The 23405-nt window shown below is 35.6% G+C and overlaps 1 protein-coding gene, 1 long non-coding RNA gene and 1 other non-coding gene across 3 annotated transcripts in view; 2 read left to right on the top strand and 1 right to left on the bottom strand.

The window, feature by feature from the left end:
- LOC126968774 (uncharacterized) overlaps positions 1-23405 on the top strand; it is a 384859-nt gene that overhangs the window by 191170 nt on the left and 170284 nt on the right. The window lies entirely within an intron of this gene.
- The window catches only part of LOC126968729 (17-beta-hydroxysteroid dehydrogenase 13-like), a 64726-nt gene that overhangs the window by 28369 nt on the left and 12952 nt on the right, over positions 1-23405 (top strand). Inside the window, exons 3-4 of the mRNA XM_050813832.1 lie at positions 19031-19190; positions 22745-22896. Of these exons, the coding sequence (XP_050669789.1) occupies positions 19031-19190; positions 22745-22896 (312 nt within the window). The remainder of the gene's footprint in view (positions 1-19030; positions 19191-22744; positions 22897-23405) is intronic.
- Positions 13396-13481, bottom strand: Trnay-gua (transfer RNA tyrosine (anticodon GUA)). Its single transcript is given in 2 exon segments — positions 13396-13431; positions 13445-13481. It is a non-coding gene; the product is annotated as a tRNA-Tyr (tRNA).

Raw genomic sequence — 23405 nt, 5'->3', positions numbered from 1 at the left:
TCAGTTGAACGTCCTACTTGTCTCGTCCCTTATTTTCATAAAAAAAAACTATTTCTGCCATTCTTTAACTATCGGCTGGTATAATTATTGAACTCAGGATTAATTTGATAACTAATAACAGTTGCATGTAATTCAAATTCAAATTTTTTTATTCAAAACAGGTTATAAAATCACTTAATGAAAGTAAAAAACTACCATCCATTCCAAAAGGTATGCCTCAGATCTGAGAAGAACGGGCGCAACAAACTCAGCGGACTTTTTTTTTATAATATAAAGATATGGTCACAATGTAAAACTGTAAAATAAAATATATTATTTAAAAGCCTGTAGGCGGTCGCTCAATTCCCAACCACTGGTATCATTAAGAAAGTCATTTATGTTAAAGTAACCTTTACAACGTATTTCGTATTTCGTAAGACTTACTCACTCAACTTAGCCGAGTAGTAGGCATTATAAGTTTATGTTTGTTCCTGGTGTTTACATTATGGTTACCTAGCAAATTCACTGATGCGGCCATGAATATACATAACATTATCAAGAATATATTGATAACAATATCTGGACTGCCTCCCAGAACTAAAGTATATTTAAATATCATTATTCCAGACTTGTGAAGTTAAATAAATGTTATGAATACTGTACCTACATTTACGATCATTTATGGCCAACACATGTGTAAATATCACCATGTTCAGAAAACCATATTCTTCCAACTAATACTTATATAATAAATTATTTTTAAGATACTTAAGTAGTTTTTAGTCACCTTAAATGCAAATTAACCACTGTTACTTTTATGGAATGATGTGTTCTCCTATAATTGGTAGTACATACATATATTTAGTTATAAGGCATGTGTTAGATGTAAGTTAATATGTAGGTACAGCTGTTGGAGATCCATACAAATAAATAAATTAATAAATAAATAAATCACTCGAAAATGATATTTGAGTGCTGTAACAATATAATCTTTAGTAATTTTAAATCAAATAGGAATTCAAACAAAAGATAAACAACGACCTTCTTCATGATAATAAGAAAATAAGTATAAACATTGATAAGGGTGAAGACTCACTTGAAGTGGTTTGAAAATGTTTAAATCTTTTGAAAAAACACCTCAAGTGTTTATATTGTCGTAAGGTGTTGTTTAAAACTAATAGAATTAATTCACCTTTTGTTCTCTCACCTGTTGCAAAATAAATAAAAAAAAATATGTTTAAAAAAACCGACTTCAAAATAATAGTATTCGATTAATATTAAAGGTAAAGGTTTGCATAAGATGTGCATTACATTAAATTTTTTATTCAGTTATTTTATAATTTTTAGTGTCAGTTAATAATAATAATATATGTATAATCAACCTGAATGAAAACTCCTAAAAAAAATGGTACACAAAAAACAGTTAAATCATCCACGTAAACAAAAATTTTCATAAAATAAAAACTACTGGGCCACACTATGTAAATTTTTTATGGAACCACATGGCAAATATTCCGCATTGAACTAAAGAAGAATTACGCAAATACGGATCATAAATCTCAGCGTAATCGGTGCACATACATAAAGAAAAACCGGTCGAATTGAGAACCTCCTCCTTTTTGAAGTCGGTTAAAAATAACAATAAACGAAAAAAATTTGAAATAACCTGATGTAACTGAATTTTGGTATATAGTATGTAGTTAATCTCTATCAATCTGTTCCATAACATAATATATAAATAATCAGCTGTATAAATAACATTAATAATTGCTCAGCGGTTTGAGTTGTTACTGAGTTTAAATACCTGGGACATGTTCTTACAGAGCACCTGAAGGATGACTGTGATATTGAGGAGAGAGGAGGGCACTCTCGATTCGTTGCAATATGTTGGCCCGAAGATTTGGCAAATGCAGCAATCCCGTCAAGATTGTACTATTTAATGCGTATTGCCAGTGCTTCTACCCCTGCCAACTTTGGACAAAATTTCTCAAAAAGTCATACACGACAATGCGCGTACAATGATGCTTTTCGCATATTGATGGGATTGCCTAGGTACTGCAGTGCCTCGGGTATGTTTGCTGAATCGAGGGTGCCTGATTTCTATGCTGTGATGAGAAAAAGAGTTGCTTCCTTCTTGGATAGACTCCGCAAATCTCAGAACCGCATTCTCCAAACAGTTAGTGACGGGATGCCTAGCAATATTTTTTCATTTTGGCTATCTGTGCATAAAAACAAAAATAGTAAATAAAGATAGATTATAAGTTTTGTGTATATTTTACTTTTTATCTGTATAGAATATTAGTACTTATTTGTTTCATAATATGTATACTGGGTAATTTTGCCTTTAATAAAAACTTATTATTTTTATTATTAATCACAAGTTTGCGATAATATTTTGCATTCATGATTCAACTTAAAATCGGAGGCGTATTATTTGGTTCGCCATCTTTAGGAGTCCGCCATTTTGGTTTAAGAATGACCTCACTTAGCTAACATTGTCATGCAAACTAAACGAGTTTGGTACAAAATTACAGCCATTTTAATTTCGGTAGATATTGTGTTAAAATTCAGTGACACCATTAAAAGCAACTTAACTAGCCAAGTAATACAAATTTAGCATGACGTGATTTAGTTGACGAGTTAAACATATAAAGCTTAATGTGAAAAGTGATCACTTGGAAGACGACGTGACAACTTGGTACAATGCTTTTATCCAAAGTTGAGAAGTAAACTATCACCAAAATCGTTAAAATCTGTTCCGAAATTCATAAAATACTAGAACTAATTGAAATGATTGAAAGCATAAAAAATCGGTAGATTAATTGTTAGGTCATAATTGTTAGGTCCCCCGATAATAGGGCAAGTAATATTACTCGCTTAATCTTAAGGCGAAGTGTAAGCAGAAAACACGCAAACATGGTGTTTTTAGACAAGTTTTGTGGCGAAAGTATAGCATTTCGAGCTATGAACACTACTTAATCCAGTTACACATATCCTTAAGTCTTATTTGTAGGTTGCTAATGCTTGCTGTTGGTTATAGTTAACACTGCCGAGCCTTTTTGAACTACCACTTTTCTTTGAAGTTAAACAAGTTTTTTGGCATGGCGTGACGCATTTTTTTGGTACTTTGTAGTGAATAACGAGGATTGTAAGCATATAAACTGTTTTCCACGCAAGAATTTTGAAAATATTGGCTTTGTTACATAGATGGCGGGCCGGCAGCCGTGAACTCATATCGCTCAAGGTCGCTGGCATTTAGTGTCGCCACTCGCCAGTGTAGTATATTATAGAAAATGCTAATGTTCGTACGTATGTCAACGGTTTTCTGTATCATCCGCAACTTCAATCAAATTCCCGTTGGGATGGCAAATAACCCTCGGTCCCCTGGTGTGCATAAGGGAGTTTGGTAGGGATGGGTGGAAGTGGGTGGTTGTGGATGGCAAAAATTGTTTTTTTTTTTATGAAAATAAGAGACTAGACGAGAAGGACGTTCAGCTGATGGTAATTGATACGCCTTGCCCATTACAATGCAGTGCCGCTCAGGATTCTTGAAAAACCCCAAAAATTCTGAACGGCACTATAACTGCGCCCGTCACCTTGAGACATAAGATGTTAAGTCTCATTTGCCCAGTAATTTCACTAGCTACGGCGCCCTTCGGACCGAAACACAGTAATGCTTAGTCATTACTGCTTCACGGCAGAAATAGTCTCCGTTGTGGTACCCATAATATCTAGCCGGCATCCTGTGCAGAGGAGCCTCCCACTGGTAAAATTATAATATACATCTGTCCTTCTCTAACTAATGTAAACTTCTGTATAATTCTGAAAATCTCGTGAAAGATCTAGAAAGTTCCAGAATGTGTGCAACTGATGTAATCAATCTAGAGAGTTCTAAGGCTTTCTGGAATGATCTAGAAAGTTCTAAGACTTCCTGGAATGAGCTAGAAAGTTCCAAAATGTGTTCAATTGATGAAATTGATGCGAAACGATCTAGAAAATACTACAAATTTCTGATATGATCTGGGACGTTCCAAAATGCTTGCACTGATAATAATAATAAAACATGTGATGTAATTTAACCCGAGCAACGCCGGGTTTCGCTGCTAGTTACTGATTCAATCTGATAATCGAAGTAGTCAATAAATATTACATTAGAAATCACCAGGTCAGTGCAGTTGTACTTGAACCAGATCAATGCAGTACTAACAGGCCGCTACATCAACACGCAAATACATTCATTGATTCACATCCTTTCAAGCCAATTTATGCATAAATATAGCATCAACTCACGAATCTAATTAATGTTATATGTAATTCTATAATTATGTGCAAATGAAATGAAATTGCAAGATACATTGTTGTTAAGGTGTAAACATAATATTATTACTAATCCAATATATTTCGTCAATTAATATACAAATTATGTTATGGATTTGTCTGAGTACAAACACACTGCTGTTAGACAGAAACATGTCGGATTTCACAATTCTACCATTAATATTAATAAAATTTAAATTTTAAGATATTATAATGTAAGATGTAAATAATTTGATAATTCATTTAGTACCTATGTATAATGTCAACAAATTTAATGTCACAAAAGTATATAATTAATATATATTATTATCAAATACAGCTTCCCAAGGAGTAGGTCTCAAAATGAACTTGGACAAGATGAAGGTCATTTCTAATGTCCATGTCGCACCTACTCCCATAACAATTGGGAACTGTGCTCTCGAAATTGTCAACGAGTACGTCTGCTTCGGACAAACAATCCAGTTAGGCAGGTCCAATTTCGCGAAAGAGGTCACTCGTCGAATCCAACTCGGATGGGCAGCGTTCGGGAAGCTCCGTAAAATCTTCTCGTCCCAAATACCACAGTGTCTGAAAACGCAGGTTTTCAACCAGTGTGTGTTGCCAGTGATGACTTACGGTACGCAGCTGTGGTCGCTAACTATGGGCCTTATGAGAAAGCTCATGGTCGCTCTGAGGGCAATGGACAGGGCTAAGCTCGGAGTTTCCCTGCGAGATCGAATCAGAAATGAGGAGATCTGTAGGAGAACCAAAGCTACCGACATAGTCTGAATGATTGCGAAACTGAAGTGGCAATGGGCAGGGCACATAGTTCGACGGACAGATAGCCGTTGGGGCAGTAAAGTCCTCGAATGGCGACCACGTACCGCAAGACGCAATGTTGGTAGGCCCCCTACAAGATGGACCGACGATCTGCTCAAGATCGCCGGAATACGTTGGATGAGGGCAGCGCAGAACTGATCGTTGTGGAAATCTTTGGGGGAGGCCTTTGTCCAGCAGTGGTCGTCTTCCGGCTGATGATGATGATGATTATCAAATAGACTAGTTCATAATAATAATTCATTTTGTATTGAAAAATTCATTTAAACTATAGAAGTACTTATTTATTGATGCAGTCTAACCATTAATACAATTCACTTTGGTCCCCAATCTAAATCTGTAAATTGTCTGTAAAAGATAAGTTTAGTATAGTTTAACATTCTTTTTTTATAAAACTTATAGGTACTTAGTTTTATCTTCAGATTATTAAAAAAGTTTAAACCTTGTTATAAATTTTATCGTGAATTTTTAGTAAGCTATTTTTTCAGCTCAACATTGTAGCTTTTCTTATAGTTTGACACGAAATCTTTGATCCTTTTAAAATTGTCAGCGTCAAGTACTAAAGGTTATGTTTATTTGATTGCGGTTTATAACTTATTTACAAAAAGGCGTCGTTGTGGTACCCATAATCTAGCCGGCATCCTGTACAAAGGAGCCTGCCATGGTTTTATACAGTCTACAATACATTAATAACTATAACTTTTTTTATGATTTAATAATTTTAACTAAGTATCATCGGAGAATACTTGCGATTTAGTTCACACCACATTAACACAAAAAAGCTTCAAAATCTCTAAAAATAGGCTTAAACAGCGTGTGGGAGTTCCTTAGATTATAATTGTATTCATAGAACACTGCTCAAGGCAATATATATATAAATATTACTGTAATCGTTCGCGAATTGTGAGGTTGTCTGGTGACATCATAACCGGATTAACAGGGCTCCGTGCAGTTGGACTTCCTCATTTCTTATAACTAGGACAATTACACCACAGCTGCTATATACTAGCTGATACCCGCGACGTCGTCCGCGTGGATGATATACACCAGCAAAAGTACTATTCCTGTATCTGGCGTGATAATATATAACCTATATACATATTTTTTTATGACAGTAAGGGACGAGACGAACAGGACGTTCAGCTGATGGTAATTGATACGCCTTGACCATTAATGCAGTGCCGCTCGGGATTCTTGAAATACCCAAAAACTACAAAAATTAATAATACTAACACATTATTAATGCATCACGGCAGAAATAAGCGCCGTTGTTGTACCCATAGCCGGCTAGATACCCGGCATCCTGTGCAAAGGAGCCTCCCACTGGTATATTATATAGTTCCAACTTCTTGTAACTATACATGCAAAATTTGAATTAAGATCTATTCGGTAGTTTTTCGGTATTTATACATGAATAATTATACATTTAATTTAAACGTTGAAACTTGTACTGTTGTACCTTAGCTTGTAGGGTACCTCCTGAGGGCAGTACCCTGACCCTTCTTTTAAATAATAATAATATATCATTTTATTTACTTCTTACAAAAGATTTTCAAAATTAAAACAGGTACATAGCTGGTAGAATTTTAACAGCTGGTATTTGTGAGGTGCTTGTGTCTGAATTGGTAGGTTGACCCTGTATTACAGATTACCAAACCTGACCCCTAGTTTCACGATCAGAATTTGTAAAACATTACATATTTGTACTATATAATATGTGATAATGACTATTTTTTTTTTTTCGAGAGGAGTAAAATATATATACGTATTGCAGACCCCGAAACGGGGCCCATATGTCGGGCTCGGGTGTAAACATCCCCTACCGACTAAAAACCTCCTCTGTGCTGATAGCCCTGAAGGCTTTTACAGCGAAGCCGGATGGGGGCCTTGGAGGCCGAAAATGTAGCTCACAGGCGCAGGGTGTCTCGGAAGGAGAATCGAGCCTCGGACCGCCTTCACTAGGCTGGATGGAGAGAAGATCACTAACGATCTAATATATCTGTTAGTCCAGTGGACTCTAGGCTTGAAGAGACTTCGCACTCGCCGGCGAGTGCGGTGATATATGTATGTAAATATGTGTGAGTGTATGTAAGTGTGTGACTATTTGTGTGTAAGTGTTATTGTAGGTGTGTGATTTGTGATGTGAGTGTGAGTGGTGTTAAACGATTACAGGACGAGGACTATCTCGTCGGGCTTCTATCAAAGTGTGTGGACTATTTTGTACAACAATAAGGGTTTTTAAGGGTTTCGTTTGTACCTCTAACGAATTAAGTTAGAATTTGTTTTTTTTCGCTATTATAGAAGATGTAGTTCTGAACCAAATTACCATATTCTTAAAAGTAAGCATCATTTTCGATTAAAAAAAGAATTGAACAAATATCTTCCAATCATGTTTTCAGTTTAGGCAACGGAAAAGTAACGTTTGAAAATATACATATTTAAATTTCTCTTTGATGGAATTTTTCGTTTAGTTGGAAAACATCGAGAAAATCTCATATATATTCAAATTCAATTTTTTTTTTCAAAATCACTTATTAAACATCAAAAACTACCACCCATTCAAAATAGACTGGCTCTGACGTGAGAAAAACGGGCGCTAGAAACTCAGCTGTTTTTTTTTATAAAAACACTAGCTAACCAAGTAAACGTTGTATTGCCGATATTAAAATCGCGATACAAAAGTAACAGCTGTCGATCGTAGATGGGTGAAAATTTGAATTTGTAAGTATTTTTTAATTCTGACTCATAATCAAACAAATTAAAAAAAAAAAATTGGCGTGGATCACTCTTAACAATAGGGGGCCAAAAAATAGATGTTTTCCGATTCTCAGAACTACCCAATATATACTCAAAATTTCATGAGAATCGGTCAAGCCGTTTCGAAGAAGTTTAACTACAAACACCGCGACATGAGAATTTTATATATTAGATGGATACAATGTAATATCGTACAATAAGCATTTATAATTAAAGAGCCTGAGGGTGTTCGCTTTATTCCCAGTCTGTGGTATCATTAAGAAAGTCATTTATGGTATAGTAACCTTTACCACACAAAAGTTTTTAAACATTTCTTTTGAATAACGTAATACTTTGAACATTTTGAACACAAATGACTTACTAACTCGACTTGGCCGAGTAGTAGGCATTATATGTTTGTCCCTGATGTTAACATTATGGTTATGACAGTTTCTAGCAAATTCACTTATGTGTGCCTATGGACATACATTACGAAAACAACTACGTTTAAAAAACCCGACTTCAAAAACTGAAAAGTATAAAAAAACTAAAAATTTAATTTAATACACCTTTACCTTTAATATCAATAAAATGCTATTATTTATATGAGCTACCTATTGATAGGTTTTAAGTCGGTGCCAAGCCCTAAACAAAATAAAACTTAATATTATAAACAGCTTACTTACTGTAATTATTAAGGTTGTCTGGCCACGCGTGTCTGCCCGCTTGGGTTGTTTATCTAGACGAAGCTATCCCGCTCAAAGTCACGCGTGGCGAGTGCAGGTAGTTACTATAACATTTGGCTTGGCACCGACTTCAAAGCTATCAATATGTAGCACATACAATTAATTAATTAAAGTAAAGGTAAAGGTGTATTAAATTAAATTTTTAGTTATTTGATACTTTTCAGTTTATGAAGTCGGTATTTTTAAACCTAGATTTTTTTTATTTTTTACCTTTTAGTGTCAGTTAATAATTATGATATATAATCGACCTGAATGAAAACTAAAAAGCCGTACACAAAAAACAATTATATCATCGATGTATAAAAAAAAATTCATAAAAAATGTTAATTAAATGAAAACTACTGAGCCAATTTTTATGGAATCTAATGGCATCTATTCTGCATCGAAATGATGAAAAATTGCGTAAATCTATACTAATATTATAAAGCTGCAGTGTTTGTTTGTTTGAACGCGCTAATCTCTGGTACTACTGGTCCGATTTGAATGATTCTTTCATTGTTGGGTAGTCCATTTATCGAGGAAGGCTATAGGCTATGTTTTTTTAATCAATCAAAATAAGGGATCCGTAATAAAATAGCTATTTTGTAATACAAGGTGTAAAATCGAAAACCTATTTTTGCGTGCGCTGCAAAAACTATTGACAGTAGAACAAAATGATGTACAGGCTATAATATAGGCAATATTTTACTACTTATAAAACTATCGCGTGAATTATACTTTATATGGCAAAACAACGTTTGCCGGGTCAGCTAGTCAGATTATAAATCTCAGTGTAATCGGTGTAGCACAAACATAAAAAAAAATACCGATCGAATTGATAACCTCCTCCTTTTTAAATTAACATACGTTAATTAAAACAATGTAAATTATAACATTAAAAATAATCTTTAACCAAATGACTGAAGTGTAACAAACAGTTTTAGCATTATAGTTTAGCTTTTAGGTTTAAGAAGGAGGTAAATGACACATGTCTATTGTTCTAAGGTTACATGAGAACTCAATGGAGTCACGTTTTTGTTTGGAAAATAAAACCCCTCAACATATACTTTATATTCATTTCTGCAATACTCTTTACCATTTTTTAACTTATTATTAAATCAAATTCTCACGTTGTATAACACAAATTCTTATTAATAAATGGTTTACCATAAAAAACCACTGTTTGATGTGTACCTAATATTTCTATCAGCGAGTCGCTTTATAAAATAAAAGCTGACATCATTCATAAATTTTGATAATCGTATAAAAACGGAAATTCTAATTCCATTACCTCTTTTTTTTTGGGAAAGGAGGACAAACGAGCGTATCACGGCCGCCCACATTCTCTTGCACGATGGTGGTGGAAGGTGTACGCGCTTTTTTTGAAGGTACCCATGTCGTATCGGTGACTTTGCTAGTTTTCCCCATATTTAGTTATGGAGCGGAGACCTGGACACTGAAAAAGGCCGACAGAGACCGAATAGACGCCTTTGAAATGTGGTGCTGGAGAAAAATGCTGCAGATTCCATGGACCGCCTTTCGCACCAACGTGCCTATTCTAAGAGCACTTAACGTCAAAACTAGACTTTCCACAATATGCCGAAGTAGGATGCTAGAATTCTTCGGACATATTGCTCGTAAAGAGGGTCAAAATCTGGAACAGCTGATGGTGACAGGCAAGGTAGATGGCAAGCATCCCAGAGGACGCAGTCCCACGAGATGGTCGGACCAAATACGATCTGCTCTAAACATCAACTTCCATGATGCTCTTCAGAAGGCTAAAGATCGCAGCAGATGGAGGGGAATCGTTGGGGAGAAACTGATGCAGCGGAAGAGTCACGACCCTCAGTAATGAGGAAAACGACGCGAGGAGGAGGATGTCGTATCGTCCCGGAAAGACAAGAAGATTGCTCAGTTTACAAAGCTTTGTAGAAATATATTTAATTTACCTGACAGATTATTTGCGTTGATAAGTGCGCTCATATTAATCTCTAAGTGCTTTTAGAGCACTACTTCAACACTTCGCATATGGGACGTGCGATATTTCACGAATAAACAAGCAACATACTAATGAGACCAGTTTCTGAAAATAACTTTACCGGCAGTTCCTCCAATGACCTTGACTTGTTTGCGAAAGAGCGTTGTCTGTCTCACTCCCCGTGTAGGTATCGAAATAGTAAATACGTGCGGTGGCCTCTACAAAGAGGCTATCCAGTAGGGACTCACGTCCGAGCTTTGGTGTTACCTACTTCACCGGTCCGACTGATATTTTAAAAATGGAGAAACATAATAATATATAAAGCAAAGCATAAGGTCATTGCGATCTAAATTAAAAAAAAAACTACCTAAAGACGCTGAAACAATCAAATTAAACTATATATACCTATATACTAAATAGGTTTGACAACCAAAGAATATTGATTTAAAATTACGATTACATACCTATTACATATTATAGAAAACCAAGCTATTTTTATAAGATGACCTTATACTAGGTAGGTACAGTTTTAAGTAAAGAAGTCAACCCTAGTGTCGTCAGAAGAGGTAAGAGACAGACGATAGAAGGAGAGGCAACTTCTTGGTGAATAAAAATTGCGATCTGAATTACACCTTATTGTATGACCTTAAGAGTCCCTATTTCTTTAATTGATTTTGCGGAGTGACACTGCCATACTTGTACTATTTGTATATTTTTGGCGTTGTTTGCGCAAAGCGAGGGCCACTTTCTTTCATCCGACACGCGCTGCATCATTCGATATATTATTATGTTTTAGATTTTGTAATTCATGTGTGGGTACGTTTATTCAACGCTCTTTTTTATGGAATAGGAGGACAAACGAGCATACGGGTCACCTGGTGTTAAGTGATCACCGCCGCCCACAATCTCTTGCAACACCAGAGGAATCACAAGAGCGTTGCCGGCCTTTAAGGAAGGTGTACGCGCTTTTTTTGAAGGTACCCATGTCGTATCGTCCCGGAAATACCGCACAAGGAAGCTCATTCCACAGCTTAGTAGTACGAGGAAGAAAGCTCCTTGAAAACCGCACTGTGGAGGACCCAGACAACAACACATCCAGATGGTGGGGATGATATCCTAATTTGTGGCGTGTCGTGCAAAGATGGAATTCGGCGGCAGGAATCAGGTTAAACAGCTCTTCGGAACACTCCCCGTGATAAATGCGGTAGAAGACACACAATGAAGCGACGTCTCTACGCAACGCCAAGTGATCCAGCCGTTCATAGAGCACTGGGTCCCCGACAATTCGAGCTGCTCTGCGATGCTCGCGGTCAAATGGATCGAGTAGATACTGGGCTGCGCCAGACCAGAGATGACAGCAATACTCCATGTGTGGCCGGACCTGCGCTTTGTAGAGTGCTAGAATGTGGGCCGGCTTGAAGTATGGCCGCGCTCTATTAATGACCCCCAGCTTCTTTGAAGCCAATCTTACGGTGAAAGGAAACGTAGAGACACCTGCAAAGAAATATAAATGGTGTGTGTGAAGTGAGAAGTTAAGACCAACCCGCTGTCAACAAAATGCGCCGGCATTGACTTTGAATACAAAAATTCACTCGAGTTATTACCGTTTTACTCTAAATTATAATGAAAAAAAAAAAAAATTATATGAAAAACCAGTAAAAATGTTTATTTATGATTCCTCTTCTGCAGAACAAAAATGGTATTAATCCCGACTGCATTTCCCATAGCACATAATACCAAAGAATATTTCATAGTACAAAATAATACTTACTATAAAAATAACTAAAATAAACTAGTCACACCGTATATACGAGTATATATTAGTTAGCTAACTGACGCGACAGACGTTGTTCTGCACATAATTTTTTTTTTTTTTTTATGAATTTCGTAATTACAAGAATTATTTGATAAAATATGCTCCCTGTTGTTCACAGCAGAACACAGAACAGAAATCGTGTATAAACCGAAATAAAAATAATTATGGGTCCGAAATCGAAATAAAAACTATCCTATCTCTCAAGTTGGACTAAACTGCACTCCATGAAGTAATCCACATTAAAGTCCGTTCATTAGCTTAGTTTAGTTCACTGGAAACAAACATCAGGACACTGGATACTAAGAATGTCTACTAATATTTTTTAAGTCTATTTGCCAATCCTTCAATATGGGGGCCCCATTGTAATTTGGAATCCAGAGTATTGCCAAGAGATATAGCAGATTCCTCTTCGTTTAACAGAACATTCGAGTCTACATTTTTGACATTTGGCGCGATAAATTTTATATATTTGGTTTTATAGATATTTAAAAATAGTTTATTGACGCGAAACCAGTACATGATGTCGAGTTTTCAGTTAGAATAATGTATGATATTATATAATATAATACCAGTGGGAGGCTCCTTTGCACAGGATGCCGGCTAGATTATGGGTACCACAACGCCGCCTATTTCTGTCGTGAAGCAGGAATGTGCAAGCATTACTGTGTTCAGGTCTGAGGGGAGGCCGTAGCTAGTGAAATTAATGGTCAAATGAGACTTAACATCTTATCTCTCAAGGTGACGAGCGCAGTTGTAGTGCCGCTTGGAATTTTTGAGTTTTTCAAGAATCCTGAGCGGCACTACATTGTAATGGGCAGGGCGTATCAATTACCATCAGCTGAACGTCCCGCTCGTCTCGTCCCTTATTGACATAAAAAAAAGTGAGGTGTCATACGTAAACCACACTACCTTGTGTTTTTCAGTGTTTGGTGAATTAACGGCAAACTTAATCCACTGCTACAAAATAAAACTGAGTTTTTTCGTAGTTTATAAACGAAGTTTTTAAAATTGGAAATTTCTCAAAAAACTCCTTCGAGCCGGATTTGAACCAGCGACCTATGGATGACAATTACACAGCTACAGTCCACCGCTCTACCAACTGAGCTATCGAAGGTGCGGAGTGTCGGTTGAAATTAACATTCACACTATACTGATATGAAAGGTCGCGCCACTTGATAATACAAGCGAGATAAGATAGTGTCAACTGAAGTTGAAGTTTGTTGACAATCTAATTTGAATCCTATAGCATTGTACCGAAAGTTCATTTTCCACAAATATACCATATATGAACCCAGGGTTCTATATTTTGGCGTTTTGTGTGTAGCGATGTTTATGGTGTCCCTATATATTTGACTTTTTTTATGACAGTAAGGGATGAGACGAGCAGGACGCTGATGTTAATTGATACGCCCTGCCCATTACAATGCAATGCCGCTTATGATGCTTGAGAAACCCAAAACTTCTGAGCGGCACTACAATTGCGCTCGTCACCTTGAGACATAAGATGTTAACTCTGATTAGCCCAGTAATTTCACTAGCTACGACGCCCCTTCCGATCGAAATAATATAATGCTTACACATTAGTGCTTCATGGCAGAAACAGGCGCCGCCGTTGTGGTACACGTGATCTAGCCACCATCCTGTGCAAAGGAGCCTCCCACTGGTAAAGTACGACTACTTTCGGTGAATCGATGTATATTATGGTAACGATGTGTGTTGTCCGTTTTTGAATACAATTCGTGATGCTATCTTTTTGACGCTTCCTGTACGTGTTTACGTTCGCTCAACTCTTGGAGCAAAACCAGTCTTTAAGAGTAAATTGCTGTTTAAACACTAACCCCCTTATTCATAATAGTCTGCTAACTTAAAGCATTGCTAATTCTCACTCTGTCTTCTTCTATTGACCTAAGTCAGAATGAGAAAAAACACTCCTTAGCGGCTGTTTTAAGTTAGCGGACCATTATGAATAAGAGGGTTACAACATATTGTGTCCTTGATTTACGCGAGAGTTACTATTTTAATAAAATACTTTTTAAAGGACTAAAACGCGCTTAATTGTAACTGTGTTTTACCATTATTTATTTTATTTTATTAAGAAAACCAATAGCATATTACAGATTAGATAAATAACTAATAATATTTTACAATAATAATGCCAATAACAGGTTTCCCTTATATTATATTAAATTACGGTTTCCGAAAAATTTCAACATGGTGCGATACCTACTATACAAAAATGAGATTTATCTTGAGATTATATAGGTCGTTTCATTACATAAAAAAAAACTGTTACTAAATATATACATAAAAGGTAATACATAAATATGTATACTATATGTGGTAAAATAGATAAACATATTAATATATTATGTTAGTGCATCAGTTACTTAGATGTATCATTGAAAGTAGCTATGAGTTCTGATTTGAATTTAGATTTATTTATGTTAAAAGATCTACGTGACTGAAGGTTGTGTTGTAAGTATGTATTGCCCGTGATATGAAAGTGTTTTTGGAATAGTTTGTTTAGTGTTTGTATTATTTTTTTTTGCATAAAAGTTACATTTTTATTAGTATTTTATTTAACCGTTTATGACCTTTACAGAGCACGTTTTCAGGGGAACTGCCAAACGAGTTACTCATATATTTTTAGCTTAATCTTATTATATTTTTTTCCAAATTTATTGTTTCTAGAATTACTTTTCAATATTCCTCCGTCGTTAGTCTTCTTTGTAAGTTATGATTATAAAATTGACGCCTATTCTTCAATCATTAATGTTGAAGTTCTTTTCCATTTTCCACCAATGAGTGGCCACGCCGTATCTGTCCGCTCTAGGGCTGAGATTTACAGAGTGTACTAAGATTTTGCACAAACTTTACTTACGTAGAATTTAGCTGAACGAAATCGCCAACGTCCCTATTCTTCAAGAACTTGGCATAAAACCGCCTTTCGGTGTTAGTACAGAGTCGCATTATTAAGTTCTTCGAACACGTCTCCCGGTGCGAGAGTGAATCCATTGAGCGCCTTGTCGTGTAGGGCAAAGTAAAGGGCTACAGGGCGTGGAATGTCGCCGATGAACTGACCAAATTAAGTCTGCTGTGGGTGGTCCATTGAACGAGTATACCAGCCTCGTGGGGCTCAATCACATCTGCCCCAAAAGATGTCACTACGTGATGACTACGACCGCTCTGCCAAGAGTGTCACAAAAAAGAAGAAGAAGAATCTAGCATCATCTTTGATTTTGTTTTTAAAGTCATTTGACAGCTGAAATTATACTGACTTTTAGCTAAGGCAGCCCAATGTAAAAGTCATGCTCGCGTTTTATCACACTCAGCTAAGTTTTACGTAAGTAAAGTCTGAGCAAAGTCTCAGTACTCTCTATAGTGGGAGGCTCCTTTGCACAGGATGCCGGCTAGATAATGGGTACCACAACGGCGCCTATTTCTGCCGTGAAGCAGTAATGTGTAAGCATTACAGTGTTCTGTCTGGAGGGCGCTTGTGAAATTATTGGGCAAATGAAACTAAACATCTTCAAGGTGACGAGCGCAAATGTAGTGCCGCTCAGAATTTTTGTGTTTTCCAATAATCCTGAGCAGCACTGCATTGTCATGGGCAGGGCGTATCAATGACCCTCAGCTGAACGTCCTGCTCGTCTCGTTCCCCTATTTTCATTAATAAAATAGATCTTAGCCTTAGTGTAAATTCAATAAAATTAGAGTGGATAGGAAATCAATTCAACCACCAGCGACTTGAAACAAGAAAATAATAGTAGTTGATATTTAAAATCCTTTTATATTATCATATTTCGGTGTTATTTTATAGCAATAAAACATAATGTTATGAAATCTACCCATATAAGTATTCAGCTCAAATAGCACCGGTTTTACCATTTTCCCGTTATATTTACACTAGTTTAAGATAACTGATGCAGGAAAACCAAACGTTACAAAAGCAATTTGTAAAAATAATTTTTGTGAAGTAAATATCGTCAGCATTACTTTATCTGTACTCCGCCACAATAATAAAATAAATTCAAATATTTTTATTCAAAATAGGATGTGACATCACTTATTGAAAGTCAAAAACTACCAATCATTTCAAAACGATTGCCTAAGACCTGAGAAGAATGGGCGCAACAAACTCAGCGGGCTTTTTTTATCAAAAAAAAAATGTGTTATATAACTTATTATTTAATAGCCTGAGGGCGGTTGCTCCATTCCCAATCTGTGGTATCATTATGAAAGTCATCTATTTTATAGTAACCTTTTCCACAAAAACATTTTTAACAATTCTTTTGAATAACGTAATACTTTTGTTTTGAATATTTTCTGGTATTTTGTTGTAAAAGCATATACATCGCCCCACAAAAGACTAACTAATTCGTCTTATCCGAGTAGTAGGCATTATAATGAGTAGAAGTACAGAAGATACACCTTTTAGAGGAAAAGCTACTTCAGATGCAGGCTAATAAGATTCATTTTAGGTGTACATGAAGGATGGACTTACATTGATAAAAAACTTTACACACACTACGGTCTCTTCGAACTTACTTTAAGTAATGAGTATTTACTTAGAGCGGAGACGTGTGAAAATGACAGCTAGCACCAATTTTACTTAAATTTTTAATTACAATTACCTTTTTAACTTTTAATTAAATTTGGACAGGAAGGTCGAGAAAAATATAGGATGTCTGAGAGCTTTCAACGAAAACGCCTTCTAAGCCCTTTGAGATATAACAAAACAATGTATGGTGGAATTGTGGGTCTACAGAAAAGTCCGTCTTTGGCATACGTCTATCTTTTAAGGATAAGATACTATATCCATGTTAATATTAAAAAATTAATCCTTATCATTTTATTACTAGGTACTACTAGAAAATCATTCAGAAATACATTATTATTTCATTTTTAACTCATTGCCTTTGATTACACATATCCTATTTCTTTCTTCTACATAATTTCCGAATACTTTCTTTTCTTTTGACAGAACAGTCTGTCGAGTCAGCTAGTTACATATATACAAAGAAAACTACTTTTCTTTGAAGGGTTTTCAAGAATAAGCTACTATGGCAATTCGAAATAAATTTTTCGTAGATGGTTGAGGGATACTTATTTTTCTTAATTCCACTCACAATATAGAAACTATATTGTGAGTGGAATTAAGAAAATTAAAGCACATATATAACTGGCATATATTATATATTTATTATATCTCGATCAACGGATCAGCCTAGCTATCCAACGCGGAAATGCTGCCAGTATTCTTGGTACGCTTCCACGTAATGATAGTTTTAATTTTATTTAGTCGTAGTATTGTAAATATAGTTATAAAATTTGTTTTGTTTGACTATCTTACTGTCTGTGCTGGCAAATATATAAGTACACAGAAAAATAAAAAACTCCAACATAGCGATATTTATTTGTACCAAAAGCCTGAAGAAAATTCAATTTTACAGTTAATCGCGTAAATTGAAAAAAAAAATCTCGTTACCAAAACTCCAACCGCTAGTTGTAGAAAGCATCCTTAAAGTTAATGTTTCATTAAAATTAATACCGTCACTTTCTTTTTTGACAGTCTAAGATAGCATATGATATAATGAAACACTAACTTTAAAGGTGCTTTCTGCAACAAGCGGTAATTACATTAACTATAAATAATAATGACACTTACAGTACCCACTTTTGACAGCTGTCAAAATTCGATCGTTATGCCAAGTAAAACTACTAGAATCTATTACGGCCGTTCCCAATATACTATCAACAGATAGAGATAAATTACTACCTTCTAATGTCAGTTAGAAGCTGTCAATAATCTGAAGCTGTCCCAATATACCCGATAAGTCATCCTTATCGCCTTATATTGGGACGCGTGAATTGCAATTTCCATACAAACTTCTAGCGCTGGTAAGCTATACGTCCTCACATTGACAGACAGCGTGTACGGATAGGATGAGTTACTGTCGATAAGTTTATTAGGACAGAAAAGTCAACGATAGTAACGATTTTTATCTCAAGTAGGCCCCAACCGGAGATAGACTGAATATTGGGAACGACAAACGGCCGTGAAATACACATTACAGCTGACACTGTAACACAGGATTAAGGAAGTTAGTATTTATACGAGTACTTAAGTCATAAAAACCTAATAAGTCCACGGTTGGCTGCACCTGAACATGATAAACTTAGATATAATTACCTCTTTTAGCTTCTACCAAGTAAGAACGGTCATAAACAGTGGTATAAGTACAAAAACTATACTTAATTACATTTTGGATATGAGATTTACAATTAATCATTTTGTTGTAAGTAAGTAAGTTAGTACATCTTCACTTGGAACAAACATTACAAATACAGGTAAACATTTACAAAATATAATAACAAATATGTAATATGAAAAACTTATCTAAATAATTACGAATATAATATACATGCCTATTCTAATTATAACTAACATACATTAAGAACCAAATAAAAAACCAAAGTAAGGCTTATTCTACATCAACATAATAAGGTGGTGTTTGCAGTGTTTTGTTCAAAAAGGTTTGCTACTCAGCATATTAGTTGGGTATCATCCAACACTGATTTTCAGTAGATACCTTCAATAATTCGGCCGTCGATATTACAGCCACAAGTGCTTCCATTATTAAATACAATAATTGTTGGCAGGACGGACAAACAAGGCATCGCAATGAAGGTGTACCAGGGCGTCATGCTGACGCTAGAGATCCTAGTGCTGATCGTGAAGATGTACGCCTCGTGGTTCTACTGCATCTACCGTTTCTTCGTGCCCCCGGAGCCTAAGAGTGTGAGCGGTGAAGTTGTGCTTGTAAGTTTCACTAAACCACCTGTATTAATTGAATTAAAACGTACTTTACCAGTTGGATACATTGAATTTACCCTTGCACAGGATACCAGCTAGATTGTGCATAATACTGCATCAATAGTGTGTAAACATTATTGTGTTTCGGTCTGAAGGGCGCCGTAGCTAGTGAAATTACTGGGCAAATGAGACCTAATATCTTATGTCTCAAGGTGACGAGCGAAGCACTGCATTGTTATGGACAGGACGTATCAGTTAACATCAGCTGAACGTCCTGCTCATCTCGCCACTTATTTTCATAAAAAAATTACACAGCCAGGTATAATTATAGACCTCAGGATTCATTTGATTACTAATAACAGTTGCATCTGTATAACTATAATATCTGGACTGCCTCCCAGAACTGAAGTAAATTTAAATATGATTGTTCCAGACTTAATTTTTACTAACTTAATAATTAATAATGAAGATTAAGCTAAACTAAAATATTAAATAATAAACTGTTAACCCCGACGCGGACGCTAAGCAGCAAAAATACTACGTCTGCATTTGGCGTGATGTACAGGATGTCACACGGCTATGCCAAATGGACCTTAAATATTGTCAATGTAACATTTTACTGAAAGAAGACTTTATTTTATTTTGAAAACAAATTAAACTGCATACATACTATTTTAGAAAGTGCCTCATTGAACCCAGGAATCGACCCCCTACATGAGATAAAATAAACTGTAGCTTTATCGATCGAAAATTTTCTTTACATAATTCAAAAATAATACCGTTGATAAATACCATGTAGGTATGTATTACGAACACAAAAATACTATACTAAAATATTTCAAGCACCTAATCAAATTGTTCACCTGATCCATTATTGTATAACACCATCCACGAACGAAGTCATTTCTACATGCCATTGAATGCACCATTAGCGTTGATATGTTCCGGAGCTATTTATTTAACCAAAACATTAACGGCCTTACAAATATGTTGACTGTATCGCTGACAACACTGTCAACACAATGATAATTCTGAAGTATTCCATACGTCAAGCAGCCTTGCACATAACGCGGGAAACGTTATACGTCCGAATGAACCAATCATAAGCAAAATGTCTATTTGTAAACATTTTACATATTCTTGGTTTATTTTCAGATATAAATATATACCAAGTTACTTAGTAAGGCCATATTAGTTTATTTAAAGTTACGTTGCTTCTATAAGCTATATTTAACTATAATCTTGTAAACATATAAATTACAGTAAAAACGTGATCCAAATTCCCAACAAAAATAAAAACTGACGTCTATTTAAATGTGACATTTATTTTAATATCAACCTAGCAAAACTCCTTAAGAAAAAAACGATTCACTCGATTGTATGAAACGTGCGAGAATTGAGACTTTTTTTTTACTTTATTCGACAAACCAACAATATTTATGCACAAATATCAACAAGGAGACTTAAAACTAAAAGACACATAGCAAAAATATCAATAATTGGCATGTACAAAAATTTAAAGTAGTGTAACAAAAATAATAGTAATTTCTACAAATTAACTCCTTTACGCAGGGAGTCAATGACATTATGACGAAAGCAGGTTGATGTGAAATTAAATAAATTGAGTTGCTGATTATTTTGAGAAACTGTATTAAATTGGCGACAAATACGATTGATGCAAGAGTGATGTACTAGGTTAGTACGGTTACGATTATCTTTAAATATGTTGTTGGTACAAACTGTACGTTTGAGGATTTTACAATTATTGAAATTTATTTTTGGTAATAATGAAGTATCCGTTTGATTATTAACTCAAGCCAAGCAGCACACGACGCAAGCATAGAAGATCAAGTTTAAAATATTTAAGTTTATCAGATGTTTGACAGATGGCGGCTATAATCTTGTAAAAAACGAAGATAGCCGGAATCGACTACGTTTTAAGCAACTGTTCGCTTTCAAACTTACCCGGATTATACTTCGTCGCCAATCACCATACTGTAATGACTACTATTTCAAACTTATGTCAAATCACTGCATGTTTCATTCTAAACTAAATTTCAATTTTTACTTAGGCAGTTCCGCCTCTTATTACGTAGTATTTAAATGCTCTTTGTTAAATACCGTAACAGCGTTACAATATGAGAAATATAGTCTAAATTAAGGAAAATTAAAAAACGGCTTCATTTCATATATTGCACTCTGAAGTAACAAGTGAAATCTAATACTCGTAATATGTACATGTGTGTATAATTAGTGATAATTTAGTTTGAACTTTTGTTAAATGTTAAACGATAACACGTGTTATAGTCCTTTTGCTTTTTGCAATTTCCTCGCGTCAGTTAAATACTAATAAAAAGAAATGGGCAATGTATAAGCTTTTACAACAAGATCCCAGAAAATGTTCAAAACAAAATATATATTTCGAAATCCAAAAGAATTGTTGAAAACCGTTTGTGTGTTACAAACGAAAAAGTTACTATAACATAAATGACTTTCTTAATGATACCACACATTGGGAATAGAGCGACCGCCCTCAGACTATTAAATAATAAGTTTAATTGTACGATATTACTTTGTAACCATATTTTTAATGAAAAAAAAAAGAAGTCCGCTGAGTTTCTTGCACCTGTTCTTCTCAGGTATGAGGCATATTTTTGGAATGGGTGGTAGTTTTTGACTTTCAATAAGTGATATCATATCCTATTTTGAATAAAAATATTTGAACTTGAATTGAATTAATACTACACACATACTCCATGGATGAGAAGGAAAAAGTCACATAGCTACCCGAGCTATGTGACTTTTTCCTCATAATGATTGGCTAAGATGTGGATAATTTTCCACATTTATTTTTCCGGAATAATACATACTGCGTTTCTTCAAGGCCAGACTAACAGGCTTTAACGGCGTGCTACGTTCTCGACCTGATAATAATTATTGTCACTAGCAATGAAGCGGTTGCAAACATCTTTGAGATTCTACAGAAATGTATCAAATGCAAGACACTCTTTCAAACTTGAAGATGCTTATTTTTGATGATTGATTGGATTTTGATTGATTCATGCTTGACATAACAACAGTACCCTAGTGATGTTGTTATGTCAAGCTAGAATAAGACTAAATTAAGGTAAAATTAAGGCCTTTTGAGAAAGCTCGCTTTGTCGCTCTGACACAATGGAGAGGGATATGCCTGGTGTTTCCCTGCAAAATCGAATCAGATATTAGGAGATCCGTAGGAGAACCAAACTCACCGACATAGTGATAATGATTGCGAAACTGTAGTGGCAGTGGACAGGGCACATAGCTCGACGGACAGTTAGGTAGTTGGGGCAGTAAAGTCCTCGAATGGCGACCACGTACCGGAAGACGCTGTGTTGGTAGGCCTCCCACAAGATTGACCGACGATCATGATCGCCGGAATAGGTTGGATGAGGGCAGCGCAGGACTGATCGTCATGGAGATCATGGGGGGAGGTTTTTGTCCAGCAGTGGACGTCTTTCGGCTGTAATGATGATCATGATGAAATGTTAAATGAGGCATTTACAATATTATTTTTCCAGATAACTGGAGCTGGGCATGGTATGGGTCGCGAGATGGCGCTGCGGTTTGGAAAGCTGGGCAGCGTGGTCCTATGCGTTGACATCAACCCTGAAGGCAACCAGGAAACTGCGGATATGATCAAGGCGAACAAGGGGAAAGCGCATACCTTCAGGTAAGGCATTTGAGATAAAAAGTGAAATGCGAGGCATACTCGCACTCTTGGAGTATCTACGAAGATGACGGACGCTTTTTTCTGTTTAACAGCGGGATTATTTGAAAAGTCACAATTTTACCTAGCTAAAGTTTTAATAGAATAGAAATATATTTATGTACCATAAAGAGCATATTGCAACAACACTTGGTAAACGTCATGAAGCTACATTAGTTGAAGACATGGGGAGAAGAAGTGATAAGAAACTCTCAGCCCATCTTTTCAATTATATAACAACTTAGCCTACTTTATATAATATTATACAATTTAGGTGGCCTGCGCAGAACGAGACAATAACCATCATTATCCTCTATACAGGATGTTAAAAAGGGCGCACGGGTGGCGGGTTTTTTTTTATTGTACAGTGTTTTTTAACAAAGTGTATAATCTGCTGTAATATTATGTAGTAAGCCTTCTTTGTCAAAGAAGCTTTAATATATTTCTTGAATTCGTGCTCAGTGAGTCCTAGT

The sequence above is a fragment of the Leptidea sinapis genome, chromosome 16 (assembly GCF_905404315.1).
Source record: "Leptidea sinapis chromosome 16, ilLepSina1.1, whole genome shotgun sequence".
In the NCBI taxonomy this organism is placed as follows: Eukaryota; Metazoa; Arthropoda; class Insecta; order Lepidoptera; family Pieridae; genus Leptidea; species Leptidea sinapis.
Note: the sequence above shows the minus strand (reverse complement) of the source record. Positions and strands in the feature narration are given on the sequence as shown.